The sequence below is a fragment of the Monodon monoceros genome, unplaced genomic scaffold (genome assembly GCF_005190385.1).
Source record: "Monodon monoceros isolate NGI ecotype Baffin Bay Population unplaced genomic scaffold, NGI_Narwhal_1 Super_Scaffold_4, whole genome shotgun sequence".
Lineage (NCBI taxonomy): Eukaryota > Metazoa > Chordata > Mammalia > Artiodactyla > Monodontidae > Monodon > Monodon monoceros.
Window position 1 is genome coordinate 50,451,465 of NW_021703781.1, and position 15,821 is coordinate 50,467,285.

Below are 15,821 nucleotides of genomic sequence, written 5' to 3' on the forward strand. Positions count from 1 at the left end.
AGTTTGCTGTGGTTTCCCCGATGTATTTTTTGTCACTGCTGTCTTTTGCTCAGAATATTTATGCAACACACAGTGATACACCCAGCAGTCTCAGCTGCTGTTCATTAATGAAAAATGCTTCCTTCTAGATACTTTCACTACCCTCTTCTATGCCCTAGAAATGCATGCCTTCATTACCCATGACATTTAAATTCCCCTCAAATTGTTTGTGACATACTGATATCCTTTTATCATTCTATCCGTTTAGCCATCCATCCACCACTCATTTCATTACCCATTCATCCATCCATCCATCATCATGCAGTAGAAACGCTCTGATATTAGGCAGATCTGGGTTCAAAACCCAGTTATACCATTTACCAGCTCTGGTACCTTGGGCAAGATATTTAATCTCTCTGAGATACTTTCTTTATCTGAAAACAGGAGCTAACTCAGAGTTGGAGGAAAATTCAGCAACAAACTACAAATAAAACACCTAGCATGGTGCCTGTTACATAGTTAACACTCAGTAAATGTTAATTCACTTTCTTTTCAACATGGAAAAGGGATCTTGGAAAGAAAAGTGGATTTTCCTTCAAATGTTCTTCCTGCCCCTTTTCAACTTTTCCATATACATCCCTTTGTTTGCCTCAATAATACGTTAACCGCTAACCAGGACTCCATTTTAAAAACTGAGAGAGAAAGATAAATTTTAAGCAACACAAAAACTGTACCTTGAAATTTTCTTGCATTAAAAAAAAAAAAGGGGGCTTCTGATGGTGCAGTGGTTAAGAATCTGCCTGCCAATGCAGAGGACACAGGTTCGAGCCCTGGTCCAGGAAGATCCCACGTGCCATGGAGCAACTAAGCCCGTGCGTCATAACTACTGAGCCTGCGCTCTAGAACCCGCAAGCCACAACTATTGAGCCCGAGTGCCACAGCTACTGAAGCCTGCACGCCTAGAGCCCATGCTCCACAACAAGAGAAGCCACTGCAAGGAGAAGCCTGCGCACTGCAACGAAGAGTAGCCCCCGCTTGCCGCAACTAGAGAAAGCCCGTGTGCAGCAACAAAGACCCAACGCAGCCAAAAATAAAGAAAAAATGACTAGATCTTTTCCATTTGCCTCAAACCAACAGCATGGAAAGACAGGACTCTGACTGCAATTTGGACGGGGTGTGCCTGCTTTGCAGTGTGCCAGGAAGTCCCACGGTACGTGAGGGATGCTGGCTAAACAAAGGGGCACATCTGGAAAACCTCACACAAAGTCAGCACTGTGCTGGATGAGAGAACAAGGCAGCCTGTGTGGGTCTTGCACTGGTAGGCAGGATTCTAACCCTAAAGAGGCCTGTGAAGGGGATCCGGGGCATTTGTCTCTGGAAGAAAGAAGGTCTTTGGCCAAATTCTTGCCATAGCCCTCCCTGGGGGAGTTCTGAATCCTCCCCTCCATTTACTCCCAACTATGGGCACACAGATGAGCAGAACCCTCAGAATATCCACCCCTGCTGGAGATCTGCAGGCTCCAAACTCTGCCACCCTAAGTGACTCGCAGGTCACTTAGGCACATGGCAAGGTCTGGTAAAAACAAGGTTTGGGAAACAATAATATGATGTACTTTAGATCCTTTCTGGAGTGTCACCAGGTACATTAGCACAGTGGAAGCTTGGAGAAAGTCCTGTGGGACAGAAACCTGTTTAACTTGGTTGAAACGAGCGCTCCCACAGAACACTTTTTTGAGTAACATACTATGGAGGAAAACAGAACCCAGTGACTGGAGATGTTTTAAAATATTCAAGTCTATGGATCTTTCGTTTTCTCTTTAAAAAGTATTATTAACTTTTCTTGGGAGGCAACGTGGTACAATGAAAGCACTGGGTCAGGAGGAAGGAGCCCTGTCCCAGCATGAGCAACGTTGGTAAATGGTGATGAGTTCTGTCTATCTTAGCCTTCTCACCTGTTCTATTTGTGAGGATTTTTAAATGAAATCTAGCTAAATGTAATATCACAATACCGTTCAATGATTACATGGAACTTTCTCAATTCAAAGAAAAAAGAGGAAAAGGTACTTCTTGATTAAACTAAAAAATTAATTTACATAACTATATATATATATATATATATTTTATAACCAGAGGTCTCTGGTTTAAAAAAAGGAGGGGGACACTTTTGCTACACTATGCAACATATCTTACAAGTATTACCTTGGCTGCCCTGCAAGAGAGGCATTTTTTTTTTAAGAGAGGCATTTTTATGCCCATTTTACAGATGAGGAAATTTGAGGTGGAGAGGTTGGTGATTTGCCCATGATCAGAGGCAATAAGTGGCACAGTCGGGATTCAAACCCAGGACTTGCTGACTCTAGAGCCCATAATCAACCCAGCACATTATGCCACCACCTCTCATTAGGTGACAAGCTAAAGCACTGGAGTAATTACAAGCAAAGCCAGATGCACCAGGTTTGTGCCTAGGTTCTGGAAACAGTAGAGTAGTCACTCATTTTGTGTTGGAGGAGATCGGAAGCACAGCTGAGCAGCCTCCACACAGCATTTCCCAGCGTGCAAGGACGGAGGGCTTTCCTTCCCCTTTCATCGCCAGGACAGCAGGACGGCTGCTGTCACCGCTGCCAATGAAAACTCGCAGCCCGCTTTAATCCACAGTTAGACAGGAAGTGAGCAAGGTCCTCTAGGAACCCAGTCGTTTCTCAAATTTCATTCTACGGAAAATGGAAAGGTTTTCTGCTCATCTAAATTTAGGTAACAGTGGCTAAATCAGCTAATTAGGTTTCTTTATTGAAAAACTTCTAGAGAGCCGTTAATATGTCGATAGCAAAGTCTCTCTTCAAGGAGGGGCAGGAGGTACAGACAGAGGATGCAGTGGTTCCCAGACTCATTTCTATGATGGAACACAATTTGAGAAATATTTACAGAGCCAGCACTCTGAGGAACATACTTAGAGAAATGCGGGTCTCCTGTGGGTTCACATAAGCCTTTAATCTCTCGGGATGTTGCAGCAAAACTGGCAAAGTTATCTTCCTAGCGACTGGTTCTGGTTCCTTCCGTAGAGAAAGTCGGATCAAGCCACCACTTAATGAAGCAAACTGAGTCCCCACATAGGAGGCAGCAGAGCAGCACAGAGGTGAGAGCCCAGGCTCTGGCACCAGGCTACCTGGATTTGAATCCCGACTCCATCACTGACCAGCTTGGGCAAGTTCCTTAACCTTTGCAGAACCTTGGTTTCCCCATTACTACAAGGGAAATAACAATAGCACCAACCCCACAGGGTTCCAATGAGGGATGAATGAGTTAACATACGTAAAGTACTTTGAATGGTGCTTGCACATAGTACAATCTAAAAACTCCTGTTTCTTATTGTTGTTATTTTCTCCCACTCTTCTCTATGAGTGCACTTCTGTGTTTCAAAGAGGCAGTTAAAATAAATGAATATGACTGGTGGCACTTACTTTAGCGTCTGAGCTTTAAAGTCAAACTTGGCTCTGGCAGGTCTCATCTAAACACAGGAAACAATGACAAGTTAAAATCACAATTTATGTATAATGAAAAGGACACACGTTTACAAGTTTCCGGAAAGCAAAGCAGAAAAATCCACCCTAACCAGTTTACTCTGGTGTCGAAATCTGGGCAGAAATCTACTTGTCTGACCTTAGCAGAGCACTACATGGACGTTCAATCAGCTATGCCTCGCGTGAGGATCTCCCTACGGAGGGGGAGATGTGGGGAAGAGATGGTTAGAAAAGTCCTAAAGTTGAAATGCTGGTCCCCAAGGCTGACACCACTATTTAAAAAACAAACAAACAAACAAAACCCAGCCAGAAGTCCTGAGACATTCCTTATCTACTGTCTTAGTCTTTGGGGAACATGTTCTCTTTACCTGACTTAAATTATGACCTGCAAGTAAATGAACCCTGAGTGACTTCTCACATCACCTCCAACTCCACATATTTCTCCAGGTCTGTGAAATCATCCAAAAAAGCCAGATAAAGCGAGCCCTGAGCTCATGCTCTTCCTTCAAGGCTTCCATTCTTGTTAGGTAGCCCTCTCCTCCTAGACCCCCCAAGCCTGGAAGTCATCCACAGCCCCCATCTCTACTTTCTCATCGAGCCTGTCATTAAGTCACGCCAACCCTCCCTCCGTCCCTTCCACAACCCCACTCAGGTCTGACCTCTATTTCCCACAGGCACAGAGCTTCCTTTGACTTCAGTTCTCTTCACTCTAATCTACTGTCACTCAGGAGCACAAATAACATTCCTCAAATACCTCCATCACATCTCTTCCTTGCTTTGAAGTTGGCCCAGTCTCTCAACTGTGCCTCAGATCAACTCTCAATTCCTGAGGTGGGTTAAGGCCTTTGGGTCATTTCTCCCCACTCATACCTAACCGTCTTTATCTCCTATGACACTTTTCCTGTCCCAGTCAGGCAAATCTACTTGCTGCACCTTGTCTAGACACCCCTTCTCTGTCTGGAATTTCCTCATCTCCAATTCTAACAAAGAGAGCAAAAGGTTCCCTTTTACTTACCATGTTTATTTGTACATCTTTCTTCCCCACCATTAAAAGTGGGGAATTTTTTTTAAAAAAAGAAAGATAGAGGGGAGAAATCATGAGAGCAAGCAGTTTACAGCTGCCAGTATAATGCTGCCCCAGCCATGAGCAGCTCCAACCTTTTCAACTGCTATAACTTTCTGGTATAGGGAAACAACGTGATGAAAATTAAATTACATACTTCCTCTTCAATATTAGAAGGCGTGGACAAAGCAGAGGGGAAAAATGGGAGACTATGTGAGGAAAAAAATGGTTTTTAGAAGCTTCATGAAGCTTAGTTTTAGATCCTGATCCCTTAGTGAAATGCCCCATATTTCCAGGTTCCTCAAGCTGGGGTCTTACAGGGATCTTCTTTAAGGCCATGGATTCTCCACAGGAATTTTTTTTACTTTTGCATTTTCATGTGATGTTTCCATCTATCTACCATACATATTAGAAGTCAACTGAATGACGACCTTATAATCAATGTCACAGATTTCAATGCCTGCCTGTGACCAAAGAGCATAATTCAACAGTTGTAAGCAAATAAGAACAAATGTGGAGTTAATGATAAACGACAAGTTCACAAGAGAAGGCCAAATGACCAACGTTTTAAGCACAAAAATTTCAGTGATTCCAATTTAAAAAAGTGGGGGGCGGGGGGGCTGGTTGACAGCCAGCTGTAAAGCTGTATGAACTTCAAAAAAAATTTATACCAAAACAGCACGATAGTCACACTCTGAGTGGCAACTGAGTTCAGGCAAAATTATATCAACCATCAATTAAATTAATAAAACCCAACCATTTGATGAATAGCCAGTGGTGCCTCTGTCACTCAAAAGATAGAGACGTGAATATTAATCAGTTCTCAATTAAATTTATAATTATTAAATAAAAATTGTATACGTGTACAGTTTACTATTTAATTTGTAAATTGGCTTAGGTCAACCCAATCGGGTTGGTGAAAATTTTTTTTCATCAAAGGGAATCCATACATTATTCAAGATTGAGAAACACTGATTCCACTGAACTCTTAAGACATATTATATGAGTCATATTGCCTATACAAAGCATCACCTCCTTCTTTATCTTCCTCCATCCTCCTGAGGCTGAATCGATCTTTTCCTCCTCTGGTTCCCAAGGCATTGTGTTACTTATTACAACAGAGGTAACTGTTCCGAGGGTGCCTCTTCCACTAGACTACCAGCTTCCCAAGGGCACAGTCTGAGTCTTGTTTCTATCCCCTCACAGGGTCCTGGGCAAATTAGTGGTCATCCAAATTCTACTGAATGGTACAGAAGTACATCTACATAGCCTGGTGTACCTGGGACTCATTGGTCTTTATTGTCCCATGTCTGTCAGTCGACATCTAGGGCAGTGATTCTCAAAATGTGGTCCCTGAACTGCTCAGAAATGCAGATTCTCAGGCTCCGCCCCAGAATCAGAAACTTGGTGGATGGGGCCCAGCAACCTGTATTTTAACAAGCATCTAGGGGATTGTGACACACTTAAGTTTGAGAACCTCTGCTCTAGAAGGGAGGCAAGGCAGGTTAGGCAGAGTTTGCCTGCCTCTGTCCATGGTTATTGTGCCCTGGTTGCATTTCATTTGCATGTATTATCTACACGTGGGGTAGGCAGCCCTAGGGTGCCTTTGCATGTTCCCATCTTCTCCATCACTCACAACCAGGTAGGCCTGGGAATGAGGATAACCCATCACTAGAGCCTTCAGAACAGGGTGGTATTCAGGAGCTGGAATGCTGAGGGCTGGCGGTTGTCCTTCACTTGCATCTGAGTAACTCCTGCTAATTTCTGCCTCCCCCTTATTATATTTTATTTTTCTCTATCACCTTAGAGTCTCTTTCCCCTCCCCAGCTTTCCTTCTTCTAGTCTGGTTCCCCCTTTTCTCTTTGTTACAGTCACCTTCTATTTCTTTAAAAAAAAAACAAAACCCAAACCATTTGATGAACAGCCAGTGGTGCCTCTGTCACTCAAAAGATAGAGACATGAGTATTTAATTGGCTATTACACTGAACGATTATACAACTGTATATACTTTGGTGTCACTGCACCATTTCCCCAATCCTCCCCAAGCCCCAGGCACACAGGCTTCCCTGAAAGGAGCTAATCTTCAGCAGGGCTACCTAAGGATCACGTGGCAAAACAAACGCTGATGCAAGCTGCTGCATTTGGCCAGCACAAGAATTTCAATATGTTGACCTTCACGCAGGAGGCCAAGGCCTGGATAAAATCACTTCAAAGGCTTGTACTTCTTTGTTCCTTGTATAATATTAAGTTTCATAATTTCAGCTGAGAAACGTCAAAATTAAGACAACAAAGGAAATCTCTCTCAGAGAGCTCTTACCCTCCATGGCTTACCCTAACTGCAAAAACGGTTTGGCTTTCAAAATTCCTCAGTGAGGCTTCAGCTCTACTGAACACTTTAGTCAATTAAATCGTCGTAGGATACCAAGTGGCTGTACTGCATGTAATACAAGTTTCACTGAACCATCTTTTCAAAGAAGAACCTCATAATTGTCCACACCATAGCTACTAATGCATATGAACTAAGGTATAGGTTTCTAAGCAAAGTGCACAGGCAACACAGTCTCATGATAAAATGCAGATGGAGAAGACCAGACTCATGAAGGCAGCCGATGCTCTAAGGCATGCATTCAGGTTGTGCGCCAGCAGATCCCGGTCCCGCAGCCAGGCATGCTTGGACATACAGAGCACAGGACATAATGGGAATCATGTCCACCGACCAGCCAGAGAAGAGCCAAAGCAAGCCTAAGGGAAGCCAGGATGACAGATGCTGTCTGGAGAGGTAATTTGGCCTACAGAGGGCAATGCCGAGGGAAGGCAAATATTGCTTTGGGTCAAGCAGCAGATCGAGGTGACCAAAACAGACCTCTGACCCAGATTTCCTTTTTGCTGTATCGTCTATATTGAGGAGGTCCCCAAAGCGCTCATTAGTGATAAATTGATGGTGCGTCGGAATGACGCCTGTGTGGCGTCGAGCTGCAATATCGGCTTCTTCTTGCTCACGCTTAAGTCGTCTCTGGTCCGCTAAAAGTTTCTGCCATGAAATTGCATAAAATGGGCTGTGAATCATCTGGTCCAGGGTATTGGAAAACTGCCAACAAAAACAACTAAGGAAAAAGGTGCTGGGTCAATAGGGAGGAAACATGTTGGGGGGGCTTTATGGCCGCAACTGCAAGGTTCCCGCTGTACCCACCCACGTGCGCTCTGTGTAGGGAGGAGACAGCGCTGCGGGGAGAAACCGGGGGAGCACTGGGATGCAGGGAACGCTGGGTCCCATACGGTTACGCTGTCTGCAGACTATCTCCCAGCTCAGCCCAAAGCCTCCTGCCTCCTGGCACAAGGCAGCCAGGGCCAGGGCATCCAGGGGGTCCGTCCGGAGCATTCACGAGCATGGAGCATGGTGGGAGGCTGCAAGTGCTATCCTTCCCTCACTCAGGCAGTGATGAGTTCCCATAGTGGGACCAGGGCTGGCTGATTCCTCCTCCTCAAATCAGGCTATTAAAACTGCTGTGGGCTTTTATTGTGTGGTTCTGTGGCAAGCAGGTCATCTTTGTGCTTCCTATTCCTGCTACTTTATGCTCAAGAAAGTAGAGATACCCATTTCAGAAAACGTGGCACCCCTTCTCCTAGGCCAGCCAACCCTTCCTCCGAGTACAACTGTTAGGAGGCCTCAGCACATGCACCAAAGGCTATTTATGTGACTGACAGAAAGCATCACTTACCTTGTACTTCCACCTTAACTATTTCTTCCTTAGGTGAAATGAAACTGAGTTTAAGGGAATGAGGTAGACTATAAATGAAGGAGATAAACTAAGAATAATGGTACCTGGGTTTAGAAGAAATATTCTCTCCTAAATTAAGGAAATAGTCATCTATTTCTACTTAAAATAATTAAACAACGTTCCATTTAACTAAATGTCCTCATTGCCTACCGAAAGGACCCTATGGAAGAGAATTTTAATGTGTTTTCTTACTCCATACCAATCATACCTTCCTGGGATTAATATTCTTTGCAGGAAAGCATTGATTAGAACTGATCATTCTGAGCATTCTCAATAAAGCATTAGTCTTCTCCCAGCAGGTAGTTAAATGCCTTAAGTGACACCTAGCCCCAAAGGATGGTGGGCCCACTTTTCTATTCTTCTCCAGGGTCTACCAGTAATAAAGCAATAACTCGTCAAATGGCTGTGGGATTTCCAGTGCTCAGGTTAAGTTGTGGTAAAGATTGAACGAGAAAAGACGTGAGAAAGTGATTTGTGAAGCACGGTAGAGCCCTGCTTTCCAGCTCTGCCTCTGGTACAAGGTAACTGGCTATGTGGCCCGAGGCAAGCCACTGTCCTGTGGCAGTCCTTTCCTGGATAAAACAAGGGAATTGCCCAGATGACCACTAATGTCCCTTCCAGGACTGACAGGCTCTTGTTTTCTGAAATGCCATTATCATCAATGTTAATAATAAGCCACTTGCATGGAAAAATGCCAGGACTGGCATTCCCTGAGCTGGGACATGTGAGTTGTTTCTGTAGCAATGGGAATGGACAGATGCAAATGGAGCAGAGCTCCCTACCCAGTGTGTGAATCTGACCTCAGCAAACCCATCATTCCCATAGTTTAAACACATAAGCCAAAAAACAGGGATAAAGACCCAAGGATCTGTGAGCCAGCGTTATTCAGGAAACAAGCTGCTCACCCTCTGAACTGCTAAACCAGCAAAGTAAAATCTGCTTCCCATGTCGTAGGCAAGAATTCTATCACAAAACCTGCCATGTTGGATGCTAGGGTTTATCATCCTGAAATGGAATGTCAACTTCCCTCATCATAGCAGGCCAGGCTTCGATAGGTAGAATCTTGTATCTCAGTGACAGTGACAAAAAGGAGTCTGTTCTGTGGCCAGATGGACGTCCACTGTGAGTTTTTCACCATGCTATCACAAATAATTCTGTCCATCAAATGCTTCCTCCTGTTTCTTTTCACAGACAGGCGCAAATGTCTTACTGAGCACTGTCTGTATTGTGCCCAGAGAAGGGCAGAGCTGTGGTTTTATTTGTCCTTTGTCTCTCTAGCTGGCAGCAATGATTGTTACCCTCCAGCTCTCTTCAATGTCAGCCTTACCCTAAATCCTTAAGGAAAATCCCCGTAAGCTCTGAAACCAACTCAACAAAACAGCAAAACACAGAAAAAGGGCTTCAGACTTTACGGGGAAAGGGACAGAGTTGCATACACACGAACACCTTCCCTTGCTGCCACCAGGTTCAAAGCAATTCTTCCATCTCTTCATTGCAAGAAAACACTCATCAGAGCTTGTTTAAGCTATAGGACCCTTTCTTCCGGGAATGCAAAGTCTAGAAAACACGCCTCGTCATAACACTTCATCACAACAGCAGCGTGTGATTTTGCCCATCTAGCTGATGTGCCGAACTACCTCTTCCTAAATCCCAAGAGAACGCGTTCCTTTCCCGTCCCCGTCAGTCAGATCACTGCAGTACACACATTTCAGTAGCTGCAGGACAAGGTCTATATCCTGAAGTTCTGGGGGAGAGGGGTTATCAACGTTTATTGGGGTATCTCTCTTCTTCTGAGTTAAAGGCAACTTCTTCAAACTGTTTTTATAAAATGTATCATGGGCATTACTCTTTTTCAGTTTCCTCTTTCTCCTACTGCACATTTCTCAATATGAACTGTGCTTTGTGCCAATAGAGGATAGATTTCCCTGGAGAGTAATAAGGCGGGGGTTAGGGGGAAGGACTCTAGGTTCCCCTTAAAAGGCACTGAATGCAGTGGTGGGCAACCTCTTTCTGAACCTCCCGGGCAGATTTGGCATTTGGAACTTAGCACCTTGGGGAAAATCAGTCCTACTCTTTGGAAAAGTGGACTAAAAGAGGAGTGACTGAGCTCACGTCATATAAAAAGTCACCTGTGAAAATCCCAATGTTTGCCTCTAACTGCTAGGCCATGCCACCTCCCCGAATGTCTACTTCCTTCATATTTTTATCTGCACAAGAGCTAAGAGATTTCAAAGGGGGCGATTACCTCTTTATCATCATGGCGTCTTCGAATAAATTCTTCTGTGGATTCCAAGTAATCAGCTGGTATAAAATGCCTTGGTGATTCTGAATCTTCAAAACAATAAAGTAAAGTTAAAACAGGCAAAGATTTAGTGGGAAACCAGATTGGGAAAAGATTTCACCTTTCATCCACGACAAATATCAAGTTTGTACCGTCGTTGTTTGGTGGTCAGTATTCAAATTCAGAAGGAAAAAAACCAAATGCCCTCCCCCTCCCGATTTTTGGATTTACCTGTGAACTAGTTTCACACAAAGAAAACTAATCAGAGGCAAAAGGTGAGCAAAGAGAGGACCGTCTTTGAAAATTGTCCCTATTAAGAGGCGTGCAGGATCTTACAGGGACACACACTGTACACTCACACACACATACACAGGGCCACCGAGAGAGGCTGCCTCTCAAAAAACCTCAGGGTGAATTGGGATTGGTGTGAACTGCAAGGGGTTCAGGAGTTCAAATGAACACATTTCTCAGATGAGCTAAACGGCCAATTTTTCTTTCGAAACAGAGTTTGGTGGTTAGTCTAAATGACATGGGGGATCTGTTTTTAAAGAAGTGCAGCCACTATGAGCCATGATTAATTGCCAAGCAAAACAAACAAAACAAAGGACGGACCAGAAAATGAGCACCAAGGGCACACGGGAGGAGGGAACAAAGCAAGCAGAGTGGAGAGATGGGTGAGGTGAGACTGGGCAAATACACAGAAGGCCACCTCCGAGGGACGTTCCCAGTTCACTTTGGGGGTTGTTGTTCCTGTCCAGGCTGTGGTCTGAGTACGACAGAGAGTTCCCATTACTAAAGGCCGGCAGGCAGACCTCCGGGGCCGCGGGTCTCTCCAGAGGGGGCTCTGAGATCCGGCTCAGCCTGGCCATGGTGTGCCGGGAAGACAGCCGTCTGGGAACCAAGGGCCTCCCCCCGGAGGGGGGCTCGTCCTGATGGGGCTGAGACCCCCTGGGGGGGTCTGGCTTCTGGCCCGAGAAGTCCCCGGGACAAAGCTGTCTGGAGGGATGCTGGAAGGGCTTTTTCAACCGAAAAGGGAGGGGGCTCATTAGGTAGATGTTCCTGAGGAGTGTGCCCTTGTCCCCCCTGGGATCCGGGCGCCAGTCGGGCCGCCGGGAGGTCTGCTGCTGCTCGTGCCTACGGATGGTGGTGAAGCGGGTGTAGGAGGCCGGGCAGGTGCCCTTGCACTTGTTGAGGCGGTGTTTGGGGAAGTCTCCGTGAACGCTGCTGCTGCTGCCCTCTCGGCTGTCGCTGGAGATGTTTGAGCAGCGGTCCAGCTCGTCCGAGCAGGCAGAGAGCGGCTCGGAAGGCATGAGGCCCCTGAAGCCCAAGGTGGGGTCCGCCATCCGGCTACATGCTGGGGAGGCGTAGATGCCCCCAGGGTTCAGCCCGCCCGCCTCCCTGGGCCGGAGCTTGGTTGACTCCAGGAGGGACTCAGCCGAGCGGGCAGAGGTTAGGCCGCTCCGGGCCAGCATGGGCGTGGGGGACTTGCTCAGCCGGCCAGACAGGTCCAGCGACGGCATGGACCGGGACCGCTGAATCAGCTGCTCGAAAGCTGTGATGCGGGAGGAGACGGTGTGCTTGGGGACGTGCTCCGAGCCTTCCTGGTTGGGGCCCAGCTCGCCCCTGGCCAACGCCAGGCTGCTCCTCTCGAAGTGGGAGGCAAGATCCCGCACACTGGAGGAGGAGACGGACCCCAGGAAGAGGCCGGCCCGGTTGATCTGGTGCATATCTCGGTAGAGCATGGTGAACTGCGGGCCAGCCTTCCTCAAGAGTGGGCAGGGCCTCCTGGCGCTGGTGCTGTACTCCTGCAGGCTCATGGTGCTGCTCGACCTGCCGTCGTAGTCCCGCCGGGAGCGCACGAGCAGGTTCTCCGCGCTGCCCCCCACTTGCAGGGGGAGGCCTCTTTTGGAATCATTCAGAGGAACCGAGACACAAAGGTTCTCACAGCTCTGAGCCTTTTCCGATGGCAACAGGACGCTCTTCTGATCCTGCAAAAGAGCGCTGGGAGCAGAGAGCCTGGGTTTGAATTTGGAGGGGAGGATTTCCGAAATGCAGGCTTTCGCAGCGGACAAGGGTTTCTTGTGCTTACACCCGGGGCCTAACGCACTGCTAGTGTGAACCGCTCGGCTATGAACTGAAGATGAAGAAATCATGTGAGCATTCCCACCTTTATGATCCACTGGAAAGCATGCAGAATAAAATAAACAGACCCATTAGGTTAAAGCTGAAAGCTGCTACAAAAAAAAAAAAAAAAAAGGAGAGGTAACATGCTCATTTGTCATAAGGGGTTTTTTGTTTTTTGTTTTAATTTCCAGTCGATGTCCGGAAGCAAAATAATCTGTGCTGCAAAGCAGGTGCAAAGATGCAAAGAAAAATGGCCACCCTGCTAGAGTTAGGAAAAGCTCAGCTAATTTCTAAGAAAAGGGAATCAGAACAAAAAAGAGAGAGATGCTTCAGGGAGAGCAAGGTTGGGGTCCAAAGGAAGGGAAACTATTCATACCAGAAAGAAAAATGGCCGGTGAGATACTAGGGGAGGGGACTACAAGGGCTCCGTGGCCTGGAAATGGATCTCAACAAGTCAAAACTTATCCCAGTCGCTGGAGGTTCACCCTCGCTGCCATCACCCCAGGAATGGGTGTGGACGGGCGAGAGATATCCTGATAGCCGTGTGGATGGGCGAGAGGCCTGCAGGCTTCGCCCAGTTACCTTTAGTTGAGGCCGAGCTGGATGGCCTCTTGAGCCCACTCAGGCCCTGGAGAGGGATATCTCCTCCTTCCAAGACGCTTTTATAAATCTGCCTCTCATTCTCCAAGCTGGTAAGATCCCCGGGAGCCCCATCTGATTCCCTCTTCACCGCGTGGAAGTTGGAAGAATATACACTGAGAACAATGAAATTTTAAAAGAGAGAAGAAAAAAAAAGAGACAGTAGGATTTAGTATTTTTAACAGTTTTCTAAAAAGCACATTACCAGCTGAGGACAAGGAAACACACTTCCTGGCATCCCAGCCAAGCACCGTCCCTTCTAAAGGGCATTTTTAGACACAGAGCTCTACAGACAAGGCAGGCCCACAGGTGCCCCGGAATGCTCAGGAATCGTGTCTAAACAGCAAGGTGCTCTATTTGAGATGACTGCCTTTTGTTTTAAAAGAATAACTCTGAGAAACACTGCCTGGGGATGGAGGGCAGGAGGGGGGCCAGACAGGACGAGGTTCTGGGGGACCAGTGGTTGCACACAAGATGCAATAGTCGAGGACATGAGTGGAGCTTCTGACATGTTGCCAGCCAGCGTTGGCCATTTCAAGTCCACCACCTTGATTATTTTTCTGGGTTGTTCCTCACAAGTGCTTTGACCAATGGAGCATTAAAATCAACAATGAGGGGCTTCCCTGGTGGCGCAGTGGTTGAGAGTCCGCCTGCCAACGCAGGGGACACGGGTTCTTGCCCCGGTCCGGGAAGATCCCACATGCCGCAGGGTGGCTGGGCCCGTGAGCCATGGCCGCTGAGCCTGCGCGTCCGGAGCCTGTGCTCCGCAACGGGAGAGGCCACAGCAGTGAGAGGCCCGCGTACCGCAAAAAAAAAAAATCAACAATGAAAGGAGGTGGCCCAGCTGCCTAGGGTCTCCAGGAAAATCAGCGCCCAGGTGCAACTGGAAGCTGGGATTCTATGTATTCTTATCCCATCCACTGCTTTCAAAATTTGTGTTCAGCACCTTATGACATGTATTATGAGTATAAACTATTGCTGGTTTATATCCTTCATTTATTTTTATCTTGTTGAAAGTCTAGGTATTTTTGCAAGTTACCACAAATCCTTTTTGGAATGAGGTGGGGCACAGAAAAAATTAAGAGCGCCTACTCGCTGAACCCTCCCCCTCCCCTAATTCCAGTTTTCTATGCCCTCCCCCACCAACACACTGACATGTGGGCACGCTCACACGCGCATGCTCACACACTCACTCAGATCAGTGATGACCCCTTTTCCACAAAAGCACTCAGGCTCCTGCCAGGCTGCTTTTCAGTTCTACCAAATTCCATCTACCGGCATCAGTATGGAATTTTTCCAGCTCTAAAGATGTAAACAGCTAGATGAAATTACTTCATCCCAATATTATGAATATTATCAAGTGGAAAGAAACGTTTAAGGAATTACAACAGCGAACACCCATACACCACCCCCAACCTAGATTCTACAAGGAACGCTGGGCTGCATTTACTTCCTCATACATCTGTCCGTCTCTTTCCTTCTATCCATGCATCACCATACAATCATTTTTATACTTCCCGCAGACTCTGGGTCCCCAGAGTTACACACAATGACGGCAACAGCAGCTGTACACCCTGCTTGTTGAGATGGCCTATGTGCGGGGCACTGTGCTAAGTGGCCGATGATCATTCTCTCTTTAACGCCCACGAACGGTCCTACTTTCCCCATTTTCAGATGAGGACGAGCCACTGGGAGAGTCAGGCACTCATCAAAGCTGGCGCAGTCAGTGCACGGGGGCGCTGGAACTTGAACCTTGTCGTCGGGCACCGCAGACGGTACTCTCGGCCGCTCTAACATTTCCCTACCGCCTAGGAGGCAGCACCTTCCAAGAGCCCAAGCTTGCACATCACAGGGAAACAGGGCTTAATGCTGGAGCTCCGTGTGCGTCATCACTGCTGAGTGCCACCTGCCACGAATGCACCCCCGGGACGAGCGTATCCAGAGCCAGGAATCAGAAGTGGAAAAGAGGTGGAAATTCCGTGGTAGGACAGGCAATGTCTCCACCTCAAAGTAGTCAAGCTCCCCGGAGCAATTCCATTGCTTCCAGCACTGGTAACACCCCCTCCCAGTCATCACCACTTCCCGGGCCCTTGCCATGTGCCCGCCACTGCTTGAAGGGCTTCACGTGCTCTATTCAGGGGACTGCCGGGCTATCAGGGCTCTCCCAGACCCCTCCTCATTATCTCTGGCCTAGGTCAGGGGGTCAAATCTCTTCCCCTTTCCTCGGCCAAGACAGGAGAACATTATTGGGAATCTAAGGGGAAAGAAAACCAACCCTCAAAGCTGAGAACAAAAAGCATGTGAATGATGGGAATTCCCTGGTGGTCCAGTGGTTAGGATTCCACACTTTCACTGCCGAGGACGCAGGTTCAATCCCTGCTCAGGGAAGATCCTGTGAGCCCAGCAGCATGGCCAAAAAAAAAAAAAAAAAAAAGGCA

The 15,821-nt window shown here is 47.1% G+C and overlaps 1 protein-coding gene across 14 annotated transcripts in view; it reads right to left on the reverse strand.

The window, feature by feature from the left end:
* SORBS1 (sorbin and SH3 domain containing 1) overlaps positions 1-15,821 on the reverse strand; it is a 239,256-nt gene that overhangs the window by 23,643 nt on the left and 199,792 nt on the right. For 11 of the 14 annotated variants that reach the window (XM_029245035.1, XM_029245040.1, XM_029245037.1 and 8 more), the window contains 4 exons: positions 13,327-13,499; positions 10,585-10,670; positions 7,424-7,591; positions 3,438-3,484 (listed from right to left, as the gene is read on the reverse strand). In XM_029245035.1, coding sequence (XP_029100868.1) covers positions 3,438-3,484; positions 7,424-7,591; positions 10,585-10,670; positions 13,327-13,499 — 474 coding nt within the window. The remainder of the gene's footprint in view (positions 1-3,437; positions 3,485-7,423; positions 7,592-10,584; positions 10,671-13,326; positions 13,500-15,821) is intronic. The other 3 variants (XM_029245045.1, XM_029245047.1, XM_029245041.1) reach the window with 1 other exon arrangement.